The sequence below is a fragment of the Myxocyprinus asiaticus genome, chromosome 39 (genome assembly GCF_019703515.2).
Source record: "Myxocyprinus asiaticus isolate MX2 ecotype Aquarium Trade chromosome 39, UBuf_Myxa_2, whole genome shotgun sequence".
NCBI classification, from domain to species: Eukaryota; Metazoa; Chordata; class Actinopteri; order Cypriniformes; family Catostomidae; genus Myxocyprinus; species Myxocyprinus asiaticus.
Window position 1 is genome coordinate 962501 of NC_059382.1, and position 20000 is coordinate 982500.

General features: G+C 39.4%; 1 protein-coding gene across 1 annotated transcript in view; it reads right to left on the reverse strand.

The window, feature by feature from the left end:
- Window positions 1-8146: 8146 nt before the first annotated feature.
- The window catches only part of LOC127430063 (caseinolytic peptidase B protein homolog), a 59895-nt gene continuing 48041 nt past the window's right edge, over window positions 8147-20000 (reverse strand). The window contains exons 8-16 of the mRNA XM_051679513.1: window positions 16449-16526; window positions 15342-15397; window positions 15206-15250; window positions 13063-13224; window positions 11512-11668; window positions 11253-11326; window positions 11012-11131; window positions 9704-9808; window positions 8147-9405 (exon numbers count right to left, since the gene is read on the reverse strand). Of these exons, the coding sequence (XP_051535473.1) occupies window positions 9193-9405; window positions 9704-9808; window positions 11012-11131; window positions 11253-11326; window positions 11512-11668; window positions 13063-13224; window positions 15206-15250; window positions 15342-15397; window positions 16449-16526 (1010 nt within the window). The 3' untranslated portion in view covers window positions 8147-9192. The remainder of the gene's footprint in view (window positions 9406-9703; window positions 9809-11011; window positions 11132-11252; window positions 11327-11511; window positions 11669-13062; window positions 13225-15205; window positions 15251-15341; window positions 15398-16448; window positions 16527-20000) is intronic.

A 20000-nucleotide genomic window follows, 5' to 3' on the forward strand; every position in this document is an offset into this window, starting at 1 on the left:
TACCTATCTGTCTGTCTGTCTGTCTGTCTGTCTATCTATCTATCTATCTATCTATCTATCTATCTATCTGTCTGTCTGTCTACAGTATCTACCTATCTGTCTGTCTATCTATCTATCTACCTATCTGTCTGTCTGTCTGTCTATCTATCTATCTATCTGTCTGCCTGTCTGTCTATCTATCTGTCTGCCTGTCTGTCTATCTATCTGTCTGTCTGTCTACAGTATCTGTTTGTCTGTCTATCTGTCTCTCTATCTATCTATCTAATTATACAGTAGTTCATATATTTTAACATATACTCTATGTACATATTCAAATTCCACATATAGAATTTGGGAAAATATACTTGATGAAAACAGCCATCTTTGTAGTATTTAAAATGTTGCATTTGGCCTACAAAACCATCTTTGAACATACAGTATATTTTATTCATGTGTTTTGTATAAATTGCCATGTTTTAGATTTCAGTATGGACTAAATCAACATAAACTTCCCAAAGTGACTGTTATTGTTTAGCATACTGACTGCATTTTATATCTGTAGTAAATGTAAACACACAGATGCTTATGGAAAGGAAAACCCTAAATATCCAAGCAGGTTTTGTGATTGTATCTTTGGCCAGATATTGTGTGTAGTGGCAGCAGCTGTAGCGGCTGTAATGGACAGAAGTGCAGCCGCATCTCAAATGCGTTAATCAGATCAGCGCTCCAGGGCCCCCGCACTCTCAGAGCCCGACCCAACCGGTGCTGCGCTGGACCTGTGGAAAGTTAATCAAATTAAACTTCCCTCTAAACTAATTAGCCGGCAATCTGCCACGCGAGCTGTCCCAGAGCAAGCTTTGAATTAGGGAGAATGGATTTTTTCCCCTAGTCTTTCAAAAAACAGAGACAGAAGACAGCTTGCGCTTTTAGCGGGTCTTTTATTTTCCTTTTATGTTCATTTGAGAGGGAGAGACTGAAGGTACAATAACCGACGGTGAAATGTCACGGTAAACGTCTCTATTTCCAGTATTATTTTGGACGTGTGGCACACAGATGTTCTTTTTGAAATATAACACATCATGATGGGAACAGTCGTGTTATATTACACATAGAAATGATCTGCGCTCATCTCTTTCTCTCAGATCAACACTTTGACCAACACACTCTCACAGCGAAATCGTAAGGATTCGTATGACTTTTCTAAATTCTGCATATGATATCGTACGACTGCACTCGTGTGAGTTTGTATGACCTTCACTACAGACAATGACATCGCATTCATCTAAAACGTGACAATTACTTCTTGCTTCTGTCACACACAACAGCTTCCTGTCATGTTTACACACTCTACTGATCGTTTGGGTTTAGATAAGAGGTTTGGGTAACCCCCACAATAATCAAAACAAGCAAGTACAAACCCCCCAATATTTCCACCATGATCAATGGAAATATGGACAAATGCTTCACGTTGCAACCCCCCAATGTTTAAGCCAAATCTACGCCCTTGTCCTTGACACCTCAAGCACGCGGAAGTCACGCTTACTTCCGCATTACACATCCGGGCATTTGTACGGGATGAAATCGAACAAATTCATACTAACGAAATCGTACTAAATCATGTGAAATAGCCAACTCGTAAAATATGTACGAATTTCCATGAGATTGGGTTGCTTTGACAGATGATTTTATATCCACCCTGAATTTGAGCTCTAATGGACACACAATCATATGCGCTTAGAAGAGTTATAACACCTTTATAAACACTAGATAGTGGCACTTTTCAATACTAATTGGTCAAAAAGTGTTCCAGTCATGCAAAAATACTCGATTTATTAACAGTATTACATGAAACAACTATTCATCAGCTACTCTGTATATCACTGCACAGCACCCATAAAGTAAATCAAAATATAAAAAAATACGTGTCCTTTTTCCCCAGAGTTGAACAGTTTTTAAGGGGGACGCAGGACACATTCTTACATTCGAAAGCAGCTGGACCAAAGTCTTTGTAGCGAGTCAGTCCACTGTCGGGCATCTCTGAAACGCTCTCGGGAGGATATTTCCAGTCATGCCAGTGCAGCTTCTATCTACTTGAATGGAGAAACATCGAAATCTCAATAACGGTTGGTCAAGATTATGATCAAAAATCATATTTCAAATCAGCAGTAAAATCTGACAATACTGGAATCATAAATTGAGCTTCTTAACCTCATATTACGCTAAAAAAAATGATTGTGATTGGCTCTTTTAACTGTAAGGCGGGACTTCCTTTCTACATCCGTTGACCATTGGGTGCTCAGAGCCTCTTGGTTGGACATTACAATTTCTCCCATTCATTTTAATAGTAGTGGACCGTCTCTGCTAAATAATCTCTGGCTGGACTCAGAAGCTCGTGATGCTAGACGCTAAATAAACAGTGAGACGCGATGAAACTGATAAAGACGTGCATCTGATGCATGTTTACACTGACCAAAAATTGTGGAATGCAAGAACACAGGGATCCTGTAGGGGTTGTTCACTCCGAATGCGTCCTTGCGCTAAAAAAAAACCTGTCACAGCATCACAAACACAGGTGCCTCTCAGCATGCATTTTGAACATTGGAAGTTGTCACGTTGTCTAAAAAATGCAGCGCTTCTGCGCAAAATGCTGTTAAAAACAGTGAGATGTGGCGCAATGCTCAAAGACGTCCATCAAGTGCACATTTACAGTGCATAGAAAAACAACTGAAAAACAGCGAGAACGGATGTTTTGGGGTGAATGGCCCCTAACTTGATACGTGCAACAACAAAGATATCCAACTGACGCACACACGTACATAAACCAAAAATGTAAAAAACAGTACAGGCAAAACGTAACGTTATTACTCCACGGCTTCACAGCCAACTAGCAACGTGGCACGACTAGAACGCAACAAATTTCTCCATTTTGGAAAGGGTGTCAGATTTCAGTCTGTCAGTTTCGATTTTACTGTCACAGTCTAAATGACTGTACATCTGCACTGCAAAATAGAATAAGACTGTAAAAATATGCTAAATACAATAACAATGTAGACCAGGGGTCTTCAACAGGGGGTCCGTGATTCCTAGGGATCCGCAACAGTGCTGACAATGTTTGACCTCAAAACTAATTTTGTGAAAATTGAAAATGCGTTAAAATTAAAGCTGAAGGGTGTAACTTTTGTGACAAAAAAAATAAACGTTTTCAAACGTTTCCCGCATACACCCTCATGCCATTGGTCGAAAAACGAAGTCCCGCCCAATCTCTCGCCATTGGTTGAGCTGATGTTGCTATGTCAAGCTGGACATGCTGCAAAATAACAAACAGTCTACTAATGGCTAACTTATAGTTATGTCTACATATTAAGACGGGATAGGAGAAAGTATTTTAACATTGAGAAAATTACACTTTAGTTTTAACATCAACCAAGGCTAAAGCTAAAGATGCGGGAGTTCAGCTAAACTGTTTCATTTTCCTTCACATACTAAACTGCAATAGGTCAAATCAAAACACAATTTAAGAGTGCAGACAATTTAAAGGGACAGTTCACCAAAAAATGAAAATTCTCTCATCATTTACTCGCCCTCATGTCATCCCAGATGTGTATGACTTTCTTTCTTCTGCAGAACACAAATTAAGATTTTTAGAAGAATATCTCAGCTCTGTAGGCCCATACAATACAAGTGAATGGTGACCAGAACTTTGAAACTCCAAAAATCACCATAAGAGTAATCACCATAAGACTCGAGTGGTTGAATCCATGTCTTCAGAAGTGATATGATAGGTGTGGGGGAGAAACAGATCAATATTTAAGTCCTTTTTTTACTATAAATCTCCACTTTCACTTTCACATTCTTCTTTTGTTTTTGGCGATTCACATTCGTGCATATCGCCCCCTATGGGGCAGGGAGAATAATAATAGTACAAATGACTTTATTGGTCTGTTTCTCCACCATACCTATCATATCACTTCTGAAGACATGGAGTCTTATGGATTACTCTTATGGTGATTTTTGGAGTTTCAAAATTCTGGTCACCATTCACTTGCATTGTATGGACCTACAGAGCTGAAATATTCTTCTAAAAATCTTAATTTGTGTTCTGCAGAAGAAAGAAAGTCATACACATCTGGGATGACATGAGGGTGAATAAATGATGAAAGAATTTTCATTTTTGGGTGAACTGTTCCTTTAATGGCTTTACAATGTCAGCATCTTAAATACTGTATGTAAAATCATGAATATGGTACTATAAGCATGTTATTATACGCCAGTATTACAGTTTTATACAGCATGTAATGGGGGTTCCTGCTCTGTCTTTGTCCACCAAAAACCCCTCGTGAAGACGGACTAAATTAAAGAAACAAACAATGCAAAAGATATAAATAACATACTGTACAATGATTACACAAACTAAATTAACCTGAAGAAGAAAAGAAAAAGGAAAATAGACTACATACAAGAAAGTGTAATCACCATAATGAACATTATAATGAAATTTATTGTCCAAGATGCAGAAGACTGTGTGTCTCAGTGTCATTTCTCATCTCTCAGATTCAGAGCTACAGGACTGTAAATGGTAAATCAATAATTCTCTGTGATTCTGCAGGTTTGTCTGGTGGGATTCAAGCAGAAGAGAGACCGGCAGCCGTTAAAAGACACAGATACATGATAATGGACGAGAGACGTTCACAGCCGCATGCATGTGTGTACGGATCAGTTCAGACTTTGTCATTACCATCAGTGTGTGTGTGTGTGTGTACGGATCAGTTCAGACTTTGTCATTACCATCAGTGTGTGTGTGTGTGTGTGTACGGATCAGTTCAGACTTTGTCATTACCATCAGTGTGTGTGTGTGTGTTTGTACGGATCAGTTCAGACTTTGTCATTACCATCAGTGTGTGTGTGTGTGTGTGTGTACGGATCAGTTCAGACTTTGTCATTACCATCAGTGTGTGTGTGTGTGTGTACGGATCAGTTCAGACTTTGTCATTACCATCAGTGTGTGTGTGTGTGTGTGTGTACGGATCAGTTCAGACTTTGTCATTACCATCAGTGTGTGTGTGTGTGTGTGTGTACGGATCAGTTCAGACTTTGTCATTACCATCAGTGTGTGTGTGTGTGTGTACGGATCAGTTCAGACTTTGTCATTACCATCAGTGTGTGTGTGTGTGTGTACGGATCAGTTCAGACTTTGTCATTACCATCAGTGTGTGTGTGTGTGTGTACGGATCAGTTCAGACTTTGTCATTACCATCAGTGTGTGTGTGTGTGTGTACGGATCAGTTCAGACTTTGTCATTACCATCAGGTGTGTGTGTGTGTGTACGGATCAGTTCAGACTTTGTCATTACCATCAGTGTGTGTGTGTGTGTGTACGGATCAGTTCAGACTTTGTCATTACCATCAGTGTGTGTGTGTGTGTGTACGGATCAGTTCAGACTTTGTCATTACCATCAGTGTGTGTGTGTGTGTACGGATCAGTTCAGACTTTGTCATTACCATCAGTGTGTGTGTACGGATCAGTTCAGACTTTGTCATTACCATCAGTGTGTGTGTGTGTGTGTGTACGGATCAGTTCAGACTTAGTCATTACCATCAGTGTGTGTGTGTGTGTGTACGGATCAGTTCAGACTTTGTCATTACCATCAGTGTGTGTGTGTGTGTGTGTGTGTACGGATCAGTTCAGACTTTGTCATTACCATCAGTGTGTGTGTGTGTGTGTGTGTACGGATCAGTTCAGACTTTGTCATTACCATCAGTGTGTGTGTGTGTGTGTGTGTGTGTGTGTGTGTGTGTACGGATCAGTTCAGACTTTGTCATTACGATCAGTGTGTGTGTGTGTGTGTGTGTGTGTACGGATCAGTTCAGACTTTGTCATTACCATCAGTGTGTGTGTGTGTGTGTGTGTACGGATCAGTTCAGACTTTGTCATTACCATCAGTGTGTGTGTGTGTGTGTGTACAGATCAGTTCAGACTTTGTCATTACCATCAGTGTGTGTGTGTGTACAGATCAGTTCAGACTTTGTCATTACGATCAGTGTGTGTGTGTGTGTACGGATCAGTTCAGACTTTGTCATTACCATCAGTGTGTGTGTGTGTGTGTGTGTACGGATCAGTTCAGACTTTGTCATTACCATCAGTGTGTGTGTGTGTGTGTACGGATCAGTTCAGACTTTGTCATTACCATCAGTGTGTGTGTGTGTACGGATCAGTTCAGACTTTGTCATTACCATCAGTGTGTGTGTGTGTGTGTACGGATCAGTTCAGACTTTGTCATTACCATCAGTGTGTGTGTGTGTGTGTGTACGGATCAGTTCAGACTTTGTCATTACCATCAGTGTGTGTGTGGTAATGCAAGCCGTCTCTCTCTCTCTCTCTCTGTGTGTGTTTATAATTGAATTTGACTCTTTCAGAGACTGAAGGAGATTTTCTCAGTAACACGAGACAGACGTGCTGTTACAGATCTCAAACACACCTCCACATCTCAGGACACTAAATATCCTTCACTTCTTAATTTGACGATATTTGTTGATACATTGAAGCATTTAAAGAAGGAAATATTTTAGATAATATGATTTAATTCTGCTAATTCTGATTATATTCATGATTTGCCCCCAGATTTTGAATTTTAAGGGCATTTTATAAAATCTTTTCCCCGAGCCCCTGTTAATTTATGACCCTGGTCTACATTCATTTTTATTCTATGTTAACAAATGGCATACAAAATCCACCAGTGGCAATAGAATCGTTTGGCTCTCCCAAAATAGAGTAATAAACCATTAAATAATTATTTCCCTTTCAACCTGGAAATAAAGTTTCATTATTTTGAAATATCTAAAACAACGTTATTATGCATGATGCTCCTGCACTATTTTGAGGTCACTAATCATATTCTGACATAACGTTTTGTTCAGACGGTCAGATTTCCTTGTTTCCATTAAAGCACACAAGATGCTCTGATCATCAGGGTTTATTTGTGAACCATTAAAGCAAAACAGAAGCATTTTCACTAGCGCTCTCAGACTTTTAGACCCCACTGCACTCTAGATCAGAAATGCATGACACTTTTGCATCCCAAATGTAGTAAAAGCACTAAAATTGGTGGAGTTTATATCACAGAAAAGGAGAAAGAAATTGTGTCATACAAAATGTCCTGCAACACAAATGCACCAAATGTGCACAAACACAAACTGTGTGTGTGAGTGTGTGTGACAGAGTGTGTGTGTGAGAGAGTGTGTGTTTGTGTATGTGTGTGCGTATGTGCGTGAGTATTAGTGTGAGCGCGTGTGTGTACAAGTTTTACTCTCCTTGTGGGTACCAAATGTCCCCACAAGAATAGTAAAACCTGAGATCACCAGCGGTTCTTACAAGGGAAATGGCTTATTAAACGACATGCAGAAAGTTTTTTGTGAGGGTTAGGTTTAGGGGTAGGGTTAGGGGATAGAATCTATAGTTTGTACAGTATAAAAATCATTATGTCTATGGAGAGTCCTCATAATGATAGCTGCACCAACATGTGTGTGTGTGAGTGTGTGTGTATGTAAGAGAGAGAGAGAGTGTATTTGTTAGCGTGTGTGTGTGAGTGTTAGTATGTGAGTGTGTGTAGTGTGTGTCTGTGTGGTGTGTATGTGTGTATAGTGTGAGTGCTAGCGTGAGTTGTATGCGTGTGAGTGTGTGTATGAGTCTGTGTGGTTTGTATGTGAGTGAGTGTGTGCATGAGTGTGAGTGTGTATATGAGTGTGTATCAGTGTGTGTAGTGTGTGTCTGTGCATGAATGTGTGTGTGTGTCTGTGTATGTGTGTGTGTAGTGTGTGTGAGTGTATGAGTGTGTGTGTGTGAGTGTATGAGTGTGTGTTGTGGGGGGTCCGGGCAGCAGTGGGGCTCTAGTTTGCTGCATGCTGTCTCTGTTTTACGATGCTAATTTCATCCCCACAGGAAGAGACAGAATCCTTACATGTGTAAAGAAGAATCCAGAGAAAAGGAGGAATGTCCCTTGTGCATTCTATCTGCACACACACACACAAACGTTCCACATTCCCAAAGAAATTCCTGCTGCATGTTTCTTGCCATTAAACTAAATCCAGCAGACATCACGACATTCCTGAACAAAACCGTTTACCGCCTTACAGAACGCCCCAAACATCCAGAGACAACTGAGAACTATTTGGCATTTAGAACTTTATTTTAGCTGATTTGCACAAGCATGAAAAAGAGACGTTTTGCTTGCATTTAAACATGCAATTTACTCAAAAACAAAACAAAAAAACCCAAAGCCTTACATGTTACACAAGGAAAACTTTAAAGATCTTCTTCAGACATTTGTGTGATATTTCTGCTCTTTTGGCAGTATTTGACTGTTTATTTGTACCTTATTCTAAACATTTAACTCACCTAAACAATGGAAAAGCGGAGCAAATTATTACATTTTGAAGAAATGCAACAAAGACAAAAACGTTTTTCTCCAGAATAATGTGCAATGATGAATCGTTCAGAGTAAGACCAGGAACATACATTAAAAAATGTACATTAGAGTAAATTTTGATCTCATGTTGACATTAAATCCAAGCCTCAGAATCTTCCCCATGGTGTTTTAAGTATAAAATAAATATTTATGATGATTTTCTACATTTACATATTCTACTGGTCTTTAAAATTTCATGAAACTGAGTATATGATTCATTCCAACAAATGCCCAGAAATACCATCATGATTAATCTGAACTACTTCTTTAACATCAATAAATATACACATCTGTGTCTCTTCTTTATATACTCTCTCTATACACATGACTACAGCTCTTGTGGAACAGCAGCTCTACTAAGCGTGATGAAGATGTTTATTATATCAAACATCATAAAGAGGTTTTGATTTATGAGTGTTATTACAGTTACGAGTGTCAGTTTGGATGTAGAATTCAACACTGTAATAAGTCAAATTGTTACGTTTCTGCTAATAATGTGTTGAAGAGGTGATGATAGCTAAAGCTAACACTAGATGACATCTACATCCATGTGAACGATAACACGCTTTATTGAAGCATTTACACAGACACAAAACAACATTCACTAACCAGACAACATCCACATACTGTAGCTTTGGAAGTCTGAACTTTACATTGCAGTGTCACAGGAACCTGTTGGTCTGTGGATGTGATGTGTTGCTTCATTTGGTTTGTGAAGTCTTATGAATTCTTCTGTGATTTTGTCTGAGAGTCTAGTGCGCGTAAGTCACGTCCTCTGGGTTGAGCGGCGGGCGGATGTCTAGTTTTCGGGTGCTGCTGTCTTCACCCACCACCTCCAGACGGAGAGCTGGAGCTCCATCTTTCTCCTTCATTCCTCCATCCACGATCAGACGCAGCGTGCAGCCCTTCGGGAGAAGATCCTGTTCATACGCTGCAGCCAACTGATTCACCACACGACGCTCAACCTGCACAACAACAACTCGATAAAACTCTATAATATCAACACAAAGAAAACACCAAACATCAAAGGAAAACATGCAAAACGCAACTCAACACAAAACTTAAGATTACTTAAATATCAACACAACAATGTTAAAGAGAATGTTCATCTTTCAGATTTGAGGTTTTGGTGAAGTTGTGTTTTGAGGTTTTGGGCTCAACTGATTTCATTACCACAGAGATTATTGTCATTTTTGATTGGTTCTCTAAACACTCAGAGTGATTGGTGGTATTGATTACTGATTAGTATGGATCGACGAGCACCTCGTGTTTGATTGAGCGCGCTCCATAATGCAGGTTATACCCCCCCACCAACAGCTCCAGCACCGGACGCTCCCACAGCAGTGTGATATTGTGCCTCTGTTTCGCCTGAGGGCAAATTAACATGAAGAGTGAAAACAACAGAGATTAGATCCACCCGTCTATCTATCAATCAGATGCTTTAATTCACAGTGACAGAACATATTTTTTATTTTCTCTGTGGTTTGAAAGCTGGGTAACAACATACTGTATTTCACAACACACACACACTCTCACACACAGACACAGACACACACCCACACACACACAAACTCTCTCACATGCACACACACCACGCGCACACAAACTCTCTCACATGCACACACACCACGCACACACTCTCGCACACACAGACAGACACACACTCACACACAGACAGACAGACAGACAGACACACACTCTCACACACACACACACACACACACTCACGCGCGCACACTCTCACGCGCACACACACTCACAGACAGACACTCTCTCTCTCACACACACTCACAGACAGACACTCTCTCTCACACACACACACACACACTCTCTCTCACACACACACACGTGCGCACACTCTCTCACACAGACACACACTCTCTCACACACACACTCTCTCACACACACACACACAGACACACTCGCGCGCACAGACACACTCGCGCGCACAGACACACTCGCGCGCACAGACACACTCCCACAGACACACTCTCACACACAGACTCACACAGACACAGACTCACTCTCACACACACAGACACACTCTCACACACACAGACACACTCTCACACACACAGACACTCTCACACAGACACACACACTCTCACACAGACACACACACTCTCACACAGACACACAGACTCTCACACACACACACACAGACTCTCACACACACACACAGACTCTCACACACACACACAGACTCTCACACACACACACAGACACTCACACACACACACAGACACTCACACACACACACAGACTCTCACACACACACACAGACTCTCTCACACACACACACACACACACACACACTCTCACACATACAGATATATAACTAAAGGACTTGAAAGTGCCTGCAGGCAAACCCCTGACAGATATGAATTTTTATACATATTTAAATATTTATGAATATTAATGACGTTAAATTCACTAATATGTTTACAGTCGTCAGAGCAAGCAACCTGTAATCTCTGTGTGTGTGTGTGTGTGTGTGTGTGTGTGTGCTCTCTCTCTCTCAGTCTGTGTTCATTGTTTTACTGGTTTAAATCTTGCATTTTTTTGTTTCACCTTCTTGGCCCAGTAGTTGAGCTCTTTGCTGACGAGCTGCGTGAGTTCAGCGTGACAGAACGGCAGGAAGTAAACAATCTCGTTTATCCGACCCAGAAACTCGTCACGTCTGAAATGAGCCTGAAACGCACCAATCAAATTAATTTACAAAACATGAGCAACAGTAAAATGTATGAATACAACAAACATATTTAGAGCGATCTGTAATGAAGGACACTGAAGTTCATGAGATGATAAAGACCTTCAGAATGGGACGAATGACTTCCTCTTTAAATGTGTTGGAGATTGTGATCTTCTCACTCTTCTGAACATCTTCTGCAGGGACACAAAAACAGGTTCATTTAGTCAGTGGAATAAGCCAACACAAAAGTTGCTTTAACAAAATGAGTATAACTGTACACTTTACTGTAACAGGAAGGTTCACCGTAATTGTAAAGTATCTGGTATGTGTAAGGTAATTATAAAGTTTACTTAATTGTTCAGTTGTTGAAGTTTCTCACCCAGATTTTTGGCGAGTCGTTGACGGCTCTGCTCTTCGGCTTCCTGTCTCAGCTGCAGTGCATGATGGGCAATTTCATCACTAGCTACATTAGACGTCATGATAAAGATGGCATCTTTACACTCAATCGTCTTCCCCTTACCGTCAGTCAAACGACCCTGACAGACAAAGACACAAACACACGAATCGTTCTATTCCACCCAAACTCCTCGAGGTTTTGTGTGCAGTATGGATAGATTCTGTGAAAGCATTCTACAAGTACTAGTAACAATACACTTTAGCGGTTTAAAAAAACATAAGTAGAACTGCTTCTATTATAATGTAATCCATTATAACTTTTGACCAATAGGTGGTGCTGTCACCAAATGTATATGGTGCGTTCAAGGTGTGGCAACTAAGACACAGTCAAAGTTTCATGTCAATAGGCCAAAGCGTTCCTGAGATACAGTGTCAGATCCTTTTTGGCCATCCATTTCATTGATGCATTATTCGAGAAATAATTGGTATTTTGAAAAGCTTTTGATAACTTTTTGTCACATTTAATGTGAATCAGATGTATTGCCTAGGAGGAGATAGAAAAAGTAAAATGAATGACCCAAGGAAGCTAACGACACAAGTCTCATGACAATAGGCTATATTAATGTAAAGTTATTTTATTATATCATTTGACCACTAGGTGGCACCATCTCCAAACCTGTGGAGCACCTTCAAGACATGGCCTCGATGACATGTACCAAATTTCGTAATGATACGCCAATGCATTTCTAAAATACAGCAATTAAAGTTAAAATTCAATATGGCCGACATAGGAAATTTGGGTATCCTTCAACACGTTATTCCCCAAGAATTGACCCTTCGTTAAGCCCCGCTTTAAAAGCACTTCTGACCAATCTTGTCTTAGCAACGGTTGCCCTGCCACCATTACTCTGACACGTGTTTCTATTTTCCAATTACAGCCTATGGGAGTAATGTGTGTTTGAGTGCTTTTAAACTGGATTTTATCAAAATAATCCAAAAGAAAAAAGAGTGGAGTTTAGCAAAGGGTCAGTTCTAATGAGACCAGTCTCATGATTTTAGGCCAATATATTAATAAGTTATCAGCAAAAATAGCCATTTTCTATACTTCTTGACCAAGTACAAAATTCCAGGGAATCAGACATACAATCTAGGAGGAGATAAAAAAAAAAAAATAGGGTTAGGGATAGGTTTTATTGAAAATTAAAAACGGTGGACAATCTAGTGGGAGGTGCGTCAAACCTATTAGGACTTGGCATGATCAAGGAATAAGAGGTAATAATTTTGTTTCTATGCTGAAATGTGTGTGCAACTTTGAACAGTTGGTGGCACTAGAGGGTTAGAGTTAGATACCCCAAATTTGGGTTAATTACATTTGAGAGTGTCCTCTATCTATGTGCCAAATTTCAGAACTTTCCTATGTATGGTTGTATGGGCTGCTGTAGACTTCAAGAGCGGATGAAGCTAATCTTAAACCAGTCTCTTTCCCAGTCTGATCTTGAGTACGGTAAGTCATATTCACAAAGTTCATTTTTACCTCATCAAAGAGCTGTAACATGATGGTGAGCACATCTGGATGAGCTTTATCCACCTCGTCAAACAGAACCACGGCGTTCGGACACTGTTTGAGCTGTTTGGTCAGCTGACCGCCATCCTCGTGACCGACATAACCCGGAGGAGATCCGATGAACTTCGCCACCTGAGAGAGAGAATATACGAAAACATAGCTCAACTGGTGAAGCGTGGCACCAGCATTGGGGAGTAACTCACTAAAAGTAGTGACACTTCGACTTCATTCAAATCTATTAATTTTAGTTAATTGGTTCCTACTTTTCAAAAGAGTAGCCAGACTGTACGTTAATTACTTTAATTTATGAGTAGCATGTAGCTTAACAACAGTTTCAAAGTAGCTTGACCAACACTAAGTGGCACCAGCAACATGGAGCTCAAGGGTTTGATTTCCAGATAAAATGAATATCTTGAATGCACAGTGTCATTTTAGATCAAGGGTCAGCAAAATGCATATATGTATAAAAAATTATAAAATCATTATTATAAAAAATAGGTAAAACAAAAAATACAAAGAGAAAGAAAAGGACCAAGAGGTAAAGAACATGAGAATTGCGTGAGATCTGAGTGAACTCAGCATGAAAAGAAAGATTAGATCAAACCTTGATACACACACACACACACTGTTCATCCTGTCCAACAGAGTGACACGGACAGTTCTCTATCAATACGAGTGTGAGATTGAATTGTGTGTGTGAGTGTGTGTGTGTGTTCAGTCTAAGGTCACCGCATAACAGCACGACTAAACGGATTATGAAAGACAATAGTGATAGAAGAGGTCAGAATAAGAGTACAAAATCCCTTAAAGCTGTTCAGAGGTCAGCAGGAGACCAGTCTAAACCAGACTACTTCAGTAAACCTTTAACACAAACACCCTCAGACCAGTTCAGTGTCTGGATTCATCACACAGTTAAACTATTAGGGCAAATCAGTGTGTTCCCACCATATTTTGGGGTCCATTACAAAGACAACCCTATTGTATTTGTACTGATAAATGATCGCTAATATATTCGCAACCATATGGACTACAATCAAGAAACACTAAACGTATACACCGATCAGCCTCAACATTAAAAGCACCTGCACCTAATATTGTGTAGGTCCCCCTCGTGCCGCCTAAACGTATACACCGATCAGCCTCAACATTAAAAGCACCTGCACCTAATATTGTGTAGGTCCCCCTCGTGCCGCCAAAACAGCACCAACCCACATCTCAGAACAGCATTCAGAGATGATATTCTTCTCAGCACAATAGTACAGAGTGGTTATCTGAGTTACTGTAGACTTTATCAGTTCAAACCAGTCTGGCCATTCTCTGTTGACCTCTCTCATCGCTCACTGGATGTTTTTTGTTTTTCATTCGGAGTAAATTCTAGAGACTGTTGTGTGTGAAAATCCCAGAAATACTCAAACCAGCCCGTCTGGCACCAACAATCATCCATGTGATTATCTAATCAGCCAATTATGTGGCAGCAGCGCAGATACGGGTCAGAAGCTTCATGTTAATGTTCACATCAACCATCAGAATGGGGAAAAAAAATGTGATCTCAGTGATTTGGAGCGTGGTATGATTGTTGGTGTCAGACGGGCTGGTTTGAGTATTTCTGGGATTTTCACACACAACAGTCTCTAGAATTTACTCTGAATGGTGCCAAAAACAAAAAACATCCATCTGTGGATGGAAACACTTGTTGATGAGAGAGGTCAACAGAGAATGGCCAGACTGGTTTGAACTGATAAAGTCTACGGTAACTCAGATAACCACTCTGTACAATTGTGCTGAGAAGAATATCATCTCTGAATGCTGTTCTGGTGGCACGAGGGGGACCTACACAATATTAGGCAGGTGCTTTTAATGTTGTGGCTGATCGGTGTATCTCCGATTTAATTTCCGTCTACTGAATGTTCCCTCTATTTTGAGTTTTCCGAACTCCTCCAAGAATTTTACTCTGATTTGCTTCTTTTTTGTCACAAGGGTCTCTAGATGACACATGCAGTATTTTGTGTGAATTGGATCAACGGTCTAGTTTTTTCTAATTATTTTGCTTTGCTTGGACTCTGATAATTACAACTTATGGCTATATTTAACGTACAGTATGTGTGTGCCTCACCTCATGCTTCTCTTGAAATTCAGACATGTCCATCCGAATGAAACCCTGAATAAAAGAGAAACACATTCCTGATGTTTATTAATTAACTCGTCATAACAAACAAAAGATTTACAATGGACGTTAATTTATAACTGACCTTCTTAATGTCTTTATGCATGTATCGCGCCACCTGCTTGGCCAGTTCAGTTTTACCTGCGGAAACATTTACAAATGTAAATGATCACAATTATTAGCACTAATTGATTTTGTTCCTATACAATTAATTTCGTCAAACAATAAAATTAGAAAACAATTCTTTTTTTTAATTTTTATTAAAGGTGCAGTGTGCGATTTCAGCCTATTTTTAAAATTTCACCCTCCAAAAAAATAATAATAAATAAATAAATAAATTTCAGCAAACCCAACGACAGTAGACCAGAATACGCATAATGATTGACTGATAGTTTTCCAATTGGTTAAACATTTCTCACAAGATTTATTCAACTGATATCTGTCAGATAGTAGCAATAATTTATATGTATTAAGTGTCTTTACTTTGAACTTAAGCATTTGATACAATGTACTTATTATGTACGTGTTGTTGCATTGTACTTCCATTTATAGAACCTACATTTAATTACATCTCTAGTTACACTATTACCCCAAACCCTAACCCTCAACCTAACCCCTAACCCTAAACCTAAACCTATCCGTACCTCAACCTCAGTAGCAGCAAATGTGAATCTTGTGAGAATTTTGCAGAACATGATTTTATGTATTTTAATGTTAGTAGATAGTAGATAGCAGTTAAAGACACCTAAGCTCAAGAGATTTAATGCAAATAATACATTACTTAATTTAGACAAAACTGAATGCTTAAGTCTTCCTATTATGTCTTTCCAAGTCTTTCTGTCGAGGAGAGAAATCACCGTCATGGCGTGTTTGTTTCACTCGCCGTCTTTTGGCAAGCGTGTCCATCATTTCTCCCTCCTTTCATTCTTCTCTCAGGGTTAATGTAGTGCGTGAGAGTAAATATTGCTCTTATGAATTTTAATAAACACATATATGGTAAGTGGAGGGACTTGTTGAATATTGATGGCGAGTGATGATTCATGCCGCTGGCGAGAGGGGAAACGTCTCTTCATTAATCAAACCACAAGAAATATACAAACACACATATGCAGCGCTGGTTTATGCCATTTCGTGTTTTAGGCATTTTTGAGACTTTATATTTCTGAAAAAAAAAAAAAAAAAAAGAAGTTACCGATTCCAGAGGAGCCCAGGAACAGGAAGACGAGCGGATGCTCTTCATCATACCAGCCGTTCTCCTTCCTCCTGATCGCTGCAGAGAAACACGACAGACCATCAGTATAGAGAGACGGTAATAAGAGAAGGGCAGATCTTTCTTTCAGAAGCAGAAGAGAGCCAACGTTAAACACTTTAAAAAAAAAAACAAAAGAAAAGGCAATGACTGAGGGAAGACAGAAACAAAGCGTGCACGAGAGAGAGGGATGGTATGGTACGGGACTCGAGCACCATTAGACAGACATTAATTTGATTACGTTGAAGCGTGCTGGAGAGACTAAATCAAGTTAGAATAGATCCAGCAGAGAAAAGGAGAACGATAACACGCAATCACCATGGCAACCAGTGTGTGTGTCTGATATCTTGCGTCTGATATTGTCCTCTGCCGTTCACACTGATCTGATGTGTGCGATCATTACACGCCATTACATCAGGAATATGTTTGTGTAATTTGTGTAGAATCAATAATTTAGTTCAGTCTCTAAGCATGCGTACAGACATTACGACATGTTAGACAAATGAGAAATTGTTAAAAAAATACAGCGTTCTGCCTTGAGGAAAAACAAATCTGCCACAAGCTCATGTTGTCAAATGCAAATGAGCTTTATGATGAACTGTTTGTGTTAAATTTGCAGCAAAGCTTGGGTAAACACTAGTGCACTCTAACTAGAGTTTTTGGCGAATAACTTTGGATATAACCGGATAAATCATTTAATAGAGATTTTTCTAGCCAATTAAATATTTTACGGCAGATTATAACTGGAAAATATACATTGTCTATAGAAATGTCCATGACTTTTAAAGATTTCCTTAGAATTAGGATTGTCTTGGGGGTCTGGGTATCTTAGCGAGTATTGACGCTGACTATCACACCTGGAGTCGTGAGTTTGAATCCCAGGGTGGGCTGAGTGACTCCAGCCAGGTCTCCTAAGCAACCAAATTGGCCCGGTTGCTAGGGAGGGTAGAGTCACATGGGGTAACCTCCTCGTGGTCGCTATAATGTGGTTCTCGCTCTCGGTGGGGTGTGTGGTGAGTTGTGCGTGGATGCTGCGGAGAATAGCGTGAAGCCTCCACACGCACTACGTCTCCGTGGTAACGCGCTCAACAAGTCACATGATAAGATGTGCGGATTGACGGTCTCAGACGCGGAGGCAACTGAGATTCGTCCTCCGCCACCCGGATTGAGGCGAGTCACTACGCCACCACAAGGACTTGGGCATTCCAAATTGAAAAAAATAAATAAAAATAATATAATTTTTATATATAATAATATCGTAATATAAAATTACGGTTTTCTTGGATTTTCCAGGGCTATTACAAGGACACATAAAAATACACTGCATATGCAACTTAACCCTAACCTAACCCATACTGGGCGAATTTTGTATATCAACTTCAGGCACTTTCATGCCCCGGCAATTGATTTATTTTAAAAACAAACATATTTCAACTCTATAATTTTTGATTTCATGAAGGTCTCATTAAAACTCACTTAGAAACTTCTCACCGGGTCTTCATCATTTTATTTGTGGTACTTTTTAAATGTCTTTTATGTATAGATTTGACTGTTTTAGATTTTAAATATTAAACTAGGAAAATACATCATAAAAATACTAATTATTACATGTTTAAAACTGCGATCATCTAAACAAAGAGTGAAATAAACACAAACTATTTCAATATTTATTGTGTAAAAATTATTTCTATAAATGTTTCTATTAATCAGTTGTGGCGTCATTTCCAGCACACCAAACAATGTTGTCCCTAATAAAGTGTTAATAAAGTTAGTGTACTTGTTAACCAAGTGGAGCGCATGCTTGAGATGAAATATGAGACAAAACAAAGAAAAATCAAATGTGAGCAGAATATTTTAATCAATCAAGCTGTAATTTGGCCTAATAATTCAAAAAGTGTGAAATCTGATGTGTGTGCATTCAAGACACATAAAATGAAAAGTGTTAAAATGTAATTTCCATCAGCATCATTTCCAGCACAGAATTCTATTAAACACAATCCAGAATGAACTTTCATGACTTGAATGACATAAATCTCCTGTGATGCATGAACACACACTGATGGACATTGTTAGTACACAAATTAAATCATCTAGTGACAGTGTGAACAAATGTTTAAACCAGACTTTCTAGAAGTGCCTGAAGTTGGAAGAATACACTGTGTATGAGTGTGTGTGAGTGAGTGAGTGTGAGTGTGTGTGTGTGAGAATGAGTGTGTGTTTGAGTGTATCAGTGTGTGTGTGTGTGTGAGTGTGAGTGTGTGTGAGAATGAGTGTGTGTGTGAGTGTGTGTGAGTGAGTGAGTGTGAGAATGAGTGTGTGTGTGAGTGAGTGTGTGTGAGTGAGTGAGTGTGAGAATGAGTGTGTGTGTGAGTGTATCAGTGTGTGTGTGTGAGTGTATCAGTGTGTGAGTGTATCAGTGTGTGAGAATGAGTGTGTGAGAATGAGTGTGTGTGTTTGAGTGTATCAGTGTGTGTGTGTGTGAGTGTGTGTATGTGTGAATGTGAGAATGAGTGTGTGTGTTTGAGTGTATCAGTGTGTTTGTGTGTGTGAGTGTGTGTATGTGTGAATGTGAGAATGAGTGTGTGTATGAGTGTGTGTGTATGAGTGAAAATGAGTGTGTGTGTATGAGTGTGTGAGAATGAGTGTGTGTGTGTGTGAGAATGAGTGTGTGAGAATGAGTGTGTGTGTGTGAGTGTGTGTGTGTGTGTGAGAATGAGTGTGTGTTTGAGTGTATCAGTGTGTGTGTGTGTGTGTGTGAGAATGAGTGTGTGTGAGAATGAGTGTGTGTGTGTGTGTATGAGTGTGTGTGAGAATGAGTGTGTGTGTATGAGTGTGTGTGTGTGAGAATGAGTGTGTGTGTGTATATGAGAATGAGTGTGTGTGAGAATGAGTGTGTGTGTGTTTATGTGTGAGAATGAGTGCGTGTGTATCTATCATAAAGATGGACTCTGTGTTGCTGCAGGCCGTTTCTCTGTCTCTCTCGTGTGCACGACACATTTGAGCTTTCAAACCACTGACAAAGTGATTCTCAGTCTTATTACACACTTCTTGTTTTTTAATAAAATCTCTTCTGTCAGTCACATGACTCAAACTACCAGCTGTCTAACTATCAAACAATTCATAAATGACAAGAGGAAATTTAAAGCTGCTGTGCGTCATTTGTTTGGATGTTAAAATACTTTCTTGTATCTCAGTTTATAGACTGATACACAACCATAATGCAAAATGTATGTATAAATAATGCAAAATTTCACATTATGTTGTTGACCAATAATATTATTATTATAAACTTTCCTCAAGTAACTCACGATCTTCCCAAAGCAATGCAACAAAAAAAATAATGCAGAAGTGAAAAAAAACATCCAAGGAAAATAAACACTTGCAGAAAATATAAAAAAATATGTCAACACTTCTTGCAGAGAACAAATATTAGATAAATAAAAAAACAAAAGATTTATCTAATATAAATCTTTTTTTTTGACTGAATTAATGCGA